Source organism: Gymnodraco acuticeps, unplaced genomic scaffold, assembly GCF_902827175.1.
Source record: "Gymnodraco acuticeps unplaced genomic scaffold, fGymAcu1.1, whole genome shotgun sequence".
In the NCBI taxonomy this organism is placed as follows: Eukaryota; Metazoa; Chordata; class Actinopteri; order Perciformes; family Bathydraconidae; genus Gymnodraco; species Gymnodraco acuticeps.
Window position 1 is genome coordinate 480,985 of NW_022989961.1, and position 9,591 is coordinate 490,575.

The 9,591-nt window shown below is 40.1% G+C and overlaps 1 protein-coding gene across 4 annotated transcripts in view; it reads right to left on the reverse strand.

Moving 5' to 3' along the window:
* The window catches only part of LOC117542861 (tyrosine-protein phosphatase non-receptor type 12-like), a 64,409-nt gene extending 61,627 nt beyond the window's left edge, over window positions 1-2,782 (reverse strand). For 3 of the 4 annotated variants that reach the window (XM_034210741.1, XM_034210743.1, XM_034210740.1), the window contains exon 1: window positions 2,230-2,782. In XM_034210741.1, coding sequence (XP_034066632.1) covers window positions 2,230-2,331 — 102 coding nt within the window. In that variant the 5' untranslated portion in view covers window positions 2,332-2,782. The remainder of the gene's footprint in view (window positions 1-2,229) is intronic. The other variant, XM_034210739.1, reaches the window with a different exon arrangement.
* Between the last annotated feature and the right edge of the window lie 6,809 nt (window positions 2,783-9,591).

A 9,591-nucleotide genomic window follows, 5' to 3' on the forward strand; every position in this document is an offset into this window, starting at 1 on the left:
CGCTCAAAAGCGCTGGAGACGCTGTAGTACATATGCCAGGCCTGTAAGTGGCGCTGTAGTCTGCTACAAAAGCAGAATCAGCCCTTGCAAAAACAGGGCTGGGAAAGAGCAAATAGAGCGAAATGAGGCATGGCTAAAATGCATGATCTGTTTGGTATTTTGAAAAAAAGACTTCACAGACATGTTTTATATAGGTATGGCCCTACAATATATGTTTCAAATATAGCATGATAGGTCCACTTTAATTATTGTGAATACCCAGATTTAAGAAATACTTGGAGCACATACATTACTTTTTCACATCAGCTGTTTAATGGTGATGTTACTGCCTGAAGGGATGAGTGCTAGGGCTCACAGAAGCTCATTGTAGAAGGGAATTACTGGGTTTCATGCCAATAAAGATTATTGAAAAGAAATTGAACAGATATCACATGAAGAGTTAAGGCGTGACAAGCAGTGATGTCATAACGTTTGAAAAGCGGTTATCTGATTAAAAAGCGGGGGCTGACGGGATGTTTTGTTGGGAAAATTGACATTAAGAAGTCTTAGAAAATTAACTGTCAGCCAATAAAAATGCATGCTTAATATCAGTTTAAGCAAATATACAACTACTAGATAATAATTCCAACTAAATGGCTATAGCATAAAGTTAAATAATAATTTGTTTTTTCTCATCACATGCACTTCCTCAATACCTCTCACAGCCCAACGCCCTGCATGGTCTGGTCTTAACGCAACCCTCGCTTCCTCCCAGTTTTATGAAACACTCGCTCGAAGCACAGGACAGGTCATGTTATCAGCCCACAAATGGACAAATATTCACACATTTCCTTACTTGTCAATCTGCTATGCTATGTAACAAATGTCCTGACAAATGGTGTAACTGTTATCCAAAGTGTGCAGAGGTGTCTATAAAGCTGTAGTTTTAAAGCCAGAACAAAATGTTATGAAATGGGCCAAGAAAGAATGTTGCAAGCTCCAGCAAGCAGCTTGGATGAAGTAGGGAAGTAAGGAGAACGAAGTGTGTGTGCAACTGTAGGCAGAAACATTAAATGTATCATAAAGGAAAGCTAAACCTACAATCTGCCACTACAACTAATTCAAATGAACAAAGGCCTATTGTATCTGAACATTTAATGAAGGTTAGATTCACAAATTAAATCCCCTCAGTTAGCACAACATTGTCTCACATCAATCAGCCATTAAAACAAAAATGACCACATGATGTTGCAAATATCTCAGCAATTTCACAAGCCTGGGACTTGCCCTCTTTGGGGTCAGAGTTGGGCCACAACAACATCCAGTGATGCAGGGTGGGTAAACTTATGACTGCAGGTCAGCAGCGGTCATCATAAGGCTAACTTAATGTTACTTTAACAACAAATGTCTCTATTTCACCTCAAAAGGGCCTTCCCACGTGTAACAGATTAACACAATACCGTAAAATATGCTTTATAATTTGATCTATGGGCCTTACACTTATTTGCCAGTTTTTGTAGGTACATGTAGCCAGTCTAATGCAACACCCCTCACGAAGGCTAGACTACTCAATTGTAGTAAGCTACATTTGATTGCATTGCAAAATGTCTCCAATACGTTGTGCACATCATTTTATCAATGAGTGTAATAAACTGGCAAGACTATATTTCACAAACGTTGGTTTAACAGTCTTTAGGTGGATGTGTCTACAGTACATATCTGCTCACAACTACTACTATGAGCAATCATACCTAACATATTTCATAGAGAAAAGACCATAACAAAACTGTCCACAGGGATAATACATCCTGCTAAGTGAGGACAATGAATCATGCACTGTATCTTAACAGTCAGGCATGGCTATCAGACATAAGCCACAATAACACTTTAGGGCAGCATTCACTGATAGGCTAAGCTATCCAACAAAGCAATGTATAAAATGAGCTCAGGGGTTGGAGGGTGAATGTGTGTTGTTTAGCTGTTATCTCTGCATTTTAAAGAAACAGGAGCCGGTGGTCTGTGGTTTGGGAGACAATGCTAGGCCGCCATGTAAAGCCTGGAAATGGGAGGAAAAGGAAGAGGGCAGTGTGGCCGCCCCTGCCTCACCTCCTGGGGGAGACAGGGACCGGGGAGGGGGTGGGATATTGAGGGTACGTGTGGAGGAAAATGTGGACATTATGGGGGAGGGAGGTTTGGTTGAGATATATAGAGGTGAAGGAGGCTAGGTAAGCTCATGTAAATGTAACCCACCATAAAGTCGCTGCCGAAGTTGTCCTCTCCCCTCTCCTCGTCCCCCTCGCTCATGGCCTTCACCCTCTGGATAAACTTTCTCAGGATGCCGGCTTGGTCCATCCTTCAGTCCTCTTGTAACGTATCCTTTTCCTTTTAAAAACAACCTCCCGAAGTAGCAAGGGGGGCAGAAAATTCAAAAATAAAACAACAAAAGATGGACACAAGGGAAAGGGAGGAAGGGGGGAATAAATAAAAATAAATATGCTTCACGGATCTTCCCAGAGAGTCATCGTCGGTTCATAACACAACACCTTTTTTTATTATCGCCCCATGTTGTTTCTCCCTTCTTTCTTCTGGGCTGTTTCACGGTAACGATAAGTCCCAGAGAAAGGCAGTAGCGGTCGGGGTTTCACGTCTACGAACAAGTTAACAACCGAGGCGTCACATAAACTGTGAACCCTTGGCTCAGTAGGAAAAGAAAAATTAAGGAAAAATACAAAAATCCCAGGTCTGGTCAGTCTATCTACCCCTCCCTGTCTACCTCGGTTGCCACATTAACACACTGCTGCTCGTTATTTGCTACTGGGGAACATCCGGACTGGGCAAAGCCGAGGGAGAACAAGGCCCTCCCCTTCCAGCATATAGTGATCTGTGATTGGATAATGTACACAAGAGGTCAGAATCCCATTGGCTAGCATGGATGTAGCTCCACAAAAGAGCCACGTCTGATTGGATACAATGTATGCCTGTCGTTTTGACGCTATTTACTGTAAAATAAATACAACGACTATGATTTACAGTAAGTCTAATACTGTAATGTATATTGATTATGTCCATTGTGTAGTTATAATAATACATACAGTAATCTCAGTAAAGTGTATTTCAGACTTTCATTTGAGAGATGTATTTTATAGCTTGAGTATTCATACTGCCAAGTTTGTGATAATGGGTTGGAGTGTATGTAAGCTTTTTAAACACAACTAACTACTGGATGTATCAAGGACACATTCTTACCTTTCAACAGTTTATACTCAAATATAAAAAGTTGTGTCAAACTTGAAACATGTTTTTATTTTCTTGTTATGCCAATAAAACATATTTTGCTTTTGTATTTGGTGTGAAACATGCTGTTCATTTTTTAGGCTCTATAACTTTATACTATAATAAGAGTGGATATATTGTTTAATATAGGCCTACATGTGTTTTTGTTACCTTTTTTGTTATCTGATGGTTTTAAACCTGCCCATGTTGTGATTTAAACTGCTGTAATAAGGGGAATAACTTCATACTCTTACATTTAATGTAATTTATTTTTAAAAAGTTGCTTACATAAGTACCAATGTTACAACACAAGCGTTAAAATGTCCCATAGTAAGTCATGAGAGAGAGGTAGAGGGAAGAAGCAGCTGACAGCCTAAAGGGTCAGATATATAATCTGGATTATAATACGACCAGAAATAGAAACACATTATCATGAAACATTTCCACTAATGTTCAGTGTGTGTGTGTGTGTGTGTGTGTGTGTGTGTGTGTGTGTGTGTGTGTGTGTGTGTGCGTGTGCGTGTGCGTGTGCGTGTGTGTGTGTCAAATATGTTGAGTTATATTCTACATTTATGAATGTTTCATAATGCTAATTTGGAGCATCCAGCTCATTTATATCAAATGACAAAAAGGAAAGACAAAGTTGCTGGGATGGAGAGAAGACGATAAAAGAGAAAATGATAAATTAGTATTCTGAAAAGAACTGTTTGGGGGAAAGGAACTCAATAGACACTTATGCATGATTGACCGTCTTCCAATAAACAACAAACACACACAGAAGGGGATCGAGTGGCATTGTTTTCCTTTAGTTCTACCAGCGACAACAAACAGACCGTCCATTCAGTGTGAGGAAGAGAGAGAAGGAGCAGGACGCCATCACTGAGCCAACAAGCTCTCACACACAGACTGCTTTCTGTTGCTCTTGTCTTTAAGATTATTTGCTTGTTATCCTCAGTAAATCTTTTTTTGTTTTCTTTTCTATGAAGCTTCTCCTCTCCCAGAAGGAAAAGTTGGTTTTCATGTCTGATAACAGCATTTAGAATTGTTTTGCTCTCGTCTGTGCCTCTCTTGACTGAGTTTATTTCTCCTCTACTCCCTGCTCCCAAAGTAAAAGTGAAATTTGAGTCAACAACAACATCAATATTTGAAAGATTCAAAAGCGGAAACCAAAACATATTCAGGTGAAATCACACAAATAAACACACGAGAAGCTCAACCTAGGGAATGTAGGGCATTGTCACCCGTCTCTGTATGGTCTTGTGATGTTTTCATCTGATCATTTGACTAATCAAAAACTTTAGTGTTCTTATTTTCAAGCCATAAACTCTAATGAGCCCAGTCTTTGTGTAATATATTATGTCTTTATAGAGAAGCATAATCATGGCTGTAGCATAATGTGTTTGTGGTGAGATTTGTTTATTTCTTCCACAGTTCACTGGAAACAGGTCAAGCACACTGAGGGGACGAACACACTCCAATGAGTCCTCTACTTTACTGTGTGTGTACACTATGTGTGTTTTATGGATGTATATGGGGAATAATATTTAAAGAAAATACATTGTGGCCCCCTGAGACCACCCCCCCCCCTTCTCCGTGTCACTTCCTTTTCTCAGCACTGCTTCTGTTTTCTCTGTACTGTACTATATGTGACCCTGACCTGTGGACCCCTCTGTGGAGAAGCTGGTTACACTAGGAATCAATTACATAGTATATTTACTATAACATTAATAGATTATTAACATCCTCCCATCATTATTCACCCCCCTCTTTCTCCCTTTAATTCACTCTTTTTCTTAGTATATTCTCTCTTCCCCCTTTTACTCTCTCAGTTTTCTCTTTCCATCTCTCTCTTACAGGAATGTGCTGTTCAGAAGCAGCTGAGTGGAGGAATGTTGCTGCAACAAGCCCGTGCACAACCCCAAGGGAGGCAGGACCCCCCCCCCCACACACACACACATTACATTTCTTCTTCATGACGTTTGTTCTTTGACTTTCTTTCTCAGTGTTAAACTATAAACTCCCCTCCTTCCTCTGTACCTCGTCCTCATGTACTGTCTTTCACATGTGTGCCTGCAGTTGAGGACATAGCATATCTGATCAGGACACACGCACACACACACACAGAAAAAGAGAGAGAGAGAGAGAGAGGAGAGAGAGAGAGAGAGAGAGAGAGAGAGAGAGAAGAGAGAGAGAGAGAGAGAGAGAGAGAGAGAGAGAGAGAGAGAGAGAGAGAGAGAGAGAGAGAGAGAGAGAGAGAGAGAGAACGTGAGCCTGCCTGTTGCAGTAATGTGTTCTGGTGAAAATGTCTGCCCTCAGGGGAGGACTGTCTCAGTCTGTTGCATGTTATACAACCCAGCATGCCCCCCTGTGTGGTAGGCTTTAGAATTTAGAGTGAACCCTTATATGTCATGTATAACCAATTATACATGTCACATTAACATCCTATCATGACCTGTGACATGTGACTGTTTGACCAAGGAGCACAAAGGGTCACTAAATTGTTTAAGGAGTCTGAAATGTAGTATGAAAACCACATGCTACGGTCTTTGAAGTCATCCGATATTACCCTAATGGAACAGCTATGGCTGATTTCGGAGATTTGACATCTAATTAGGGGAAGAATGATAGTCATTCCTTGAGTAGAGCTCATGAGAATTGGAGAACTCATGTTATGGTGGTTTTTATTTCCATTTGTCACCTATCTGTATCTTGATTGACAAACCAGGAAGAAAAAAAAGAGGAGACAGGGACATGTTTCAGTTTAGAGGCCTAGAATATGTAAATGCCATATATCTTAAACTGAATTAAACCTTTCCAAAAGTAGTATTGAGATGAGATGTAGTGAAGTAGAAGTAACATTTAAATACTTAAGCAGAAATACCTCAAAATATGACTTCCATTATCAGTTGGAGACACAACCCAAGTAGATGTTGGCTGGCAGTAGAATACATGGGTATCACAGATTTATAGGAGAGTCTATGTGGTATTGCAGGACGCTAAACAGTGTGTGAGGGTGAGAGTTGGTGTGAAATGGGCCGTTGGGTGAGGTGGGTGATGTGGCACTGCCTGGCCCTTTCTTGCGTGTGTGTGTGTGTGTCTGTGTGTGTGTTTGTGTGTGTTCTTGAGTACAGCAACACCCTCAGTAACCCTTCCCTCAACAGATTCCAGCCAGCCTGTCTCTACCAATGTCACACACACCGATGCAAGTGCACAACCACACAACCACACAACCACGCACACACACACACACACACACACACACACACACACACACACACACACACACACACACACACACACACACACACACACACACACACACACACACACACACACACACACACACACACACACACACACACACACACACACACACACACACTGGCAGGCAGCCAGACATTGGCGGTTGGACGCTCTGTCAGATTTAGACACGTAATTACTGTCCTAGCTTTTGAGAGCTGCGTGTGTGTTTTTGTCTCTGTGTCTATTTAAATAATCTCTCTGTGTGTGTGTGTTTTACATGGAGTGTGTTTATGTCAGGGACACTGGTACACATCTTCCCTGCTTGCATATTGACACATTATGGGAGGAATGTGTCCCATAATGTGTCAGGACCTGAAATACAGTCAAAGGAGATTGTAGACAACTACAAACGAGATTTAAGAAAAAATAAATAAAAATAAGTTTGTTCGGCTTCTAAGAGTTATTTTGTTTTGTTTTACTTACAACCACTATGGCTTAAAAATATTTTTTTAGACAACTAAGATCACCTTTTATCCACTGGTGCCACCAAGTGGGCAATAATAGCAAGTTGCAGACAGTGCAAGCATCACTAATAGATGATGTTACAACCAGGAATATGTGAGGGTAATGAAGGGAGACTCAGTGAGGTCAGACATCTTAAAGAGGACATATTCTGCTCTTTTTCAGGTGTATATCAGTATGTAGTGTCTCTACTTTAAAGAGTCCTCTCCTGCTGATGTTCAGGTGTATTTCAGTAAGTAGTGTCTCTACTTTAAAGAGTCCTCTCCTGCTGATGTTCAGGTGTATATCAGTATGTAGTGTCTCTACTTTAAAGAGTCCTCTCCTGCTGATGTTCAGGTGTATATCAGTATGTAGTGTCTCTACTTTAAAGAGTCCTCTCCTGCTGATGTTCAGGTGTATATCAGTATGTAGTGTCTCTACTTTAAAGAGTCCTCTCCTGCTGATGTTCAGGTGTATATCAGTATGTAGTGTCTCTACTTTAAAGAGTCCTCTCCTGCTGATGTTCAGGTGTATATCAGTATGTAGTGTCTCTACTTTAAAGAGTCCTCTCCTGCTGATGTTCAAGTGAACCTGGAGATTTGTTTTTCGCCACCTGCGTTCAGCTTTTCGACATTCTCTTTTTTCTGTTTTCACGCTCATGGCCTTTCTCCATGGAGATATTTTCTTGCCAGACACTTCCTTTACCTTAGTTGGAGCAATGGCATCTATAACATTTTTAATTTTTGAATTAAAATGATCTACTAGCTCATTTACTGAGATGTTGGCAGGGGCAAGTGTGGAAGAGAAATTCTGAGTAAACATTTCCCTAGTGTTTTCAGTTAAATATCGCTTTGTGGTTACCTCTTTTTGAGGTGTATATCAGTATGTAGTATCTCTACTTTAAAGAGTCCTCTCCTGCTGATGTTCAGGTGTATATCAGTATGTAGTGTCTCTACTTTAAAGAGTCCTCTCCTGCTGATGTCCAGGTGTATATCAGTATGTAGTGTCTCTACTTTAAAGAGTCCTCTCCTGCTGATGTTCAGGTGTATATCAGTATGTAGTGTCTCTACTTTAAAGAGTCCTCTCCTGCTGATGTTCAGGTGTATATCAGTATGTAGTGTCTCCACTTTAAAGAGTCCTCTCCTGCTGATGTTCAGGTGTATATCAGTATGTAGTGTCTCTACTTTAAAGAGTCCTCTCCTGCTGATGTTCAGGTGTATATCAGTATGTAGTGTCTCTACTTTAAAGAGTCCTCTCCTGCTGATGTTCAGGTGTATATCAGTATGTAGTGTCTCTACTTTAAAGAGTCCTCTCCTGCTGATGTTCAGGTGTATATCAGCATGTAGTGTCTCTACTTTAAAGAGTCCTCTCCTGCTGATGTTCAGGTGTATATCAGTATGTAGTTGTCTCTACTTTAAAGAGTCCCTCTCCTGCTAATGTCCAGGTGTATATCAGTATGTAGTGTCTCTACTTTAAAGAGTCCTCTCCTGCTGATGTTCAGGTGTATATCAGTATGTAGTGTCTCTACTTTAAAGAGTCCTCTCCTGCTGATGTTCAGGTGTATATCAGTATGTAGTGTCTCCACTTTAAAGAGTCCTCTCCTGCTGATGTTCAGGTGTATATCAGTATGTAGTGTCTCTACTTTAAAGAGTCCTCTCCTGCTGATGTTCAGGTTGTATATCAGTATGTAGTGTCTCTACTTTAAAGAGTCCTCTCCTGCTGATGTTCAGGTGTATATCAGTATGTAGTGTCTCTACTTTAAAGAGTCCTCTCCTGCTGATGTTCAGGTGTGTATCAGTATGTAGTGTCTCTACTTTAAAGAGACCTCTCCTGCTGATGTTCAGGTGTATATCAGTATGTAGTGTCTCTACTTTAAAGAGTCCTCTCCTGCTGATGTTCAGGTTCATATCAGTATGTCGTGTCTCTACTTTAAAGAGTCCTCTCCTGCTGATGTTCAGGTGTATATCAGTATGTAGTGTCTCTACATGTCTCCATGCTTTAATATTCAGAAAGCTCTTTATTGTTCTCATACTACTTGTGCTGCAGCACCTCTTTTCATATACAATGTGTTGGAGCGCTAGCAAATAGAAAGTGTTACATCAGGAAGTAAACAAACTCCCTCTGGAGGGAACACAGGGATTTTAGTCTTTGCAGACCATTTACATGCACAGAAACCTACAGAAAAGGGAAAAAGCTTAATAGGATCCCTTTAAATTGCGTTTCATACTCTTGTTTCGTGTATTGTTTGAACATGACATTTATATTTATTTAAAAAGGAAAATAAAATGTTTCCATTTTAAACAGGTACTGTCTGAAAGAATATTTTAACATATATATGCAAGAATTGTCATTGTGCGATGTGATATATATATATATATACACTGTACTAAGTTTGAATTTGCCTCAAAATGGTTAGAAGTATACGTTAAATGTGCTTTATAGTATTTACTGTATGTACTATGTGATCCATATAGATGTTACATTTACCTTCTCGTTGCATTTTATTCATTTGAAGATTATTATTTTTCTTCCATAATGGTGTTAGTGTAGTTTCTCAATCTTAGTCAATCAAAATGAACACACAACAACAAATCA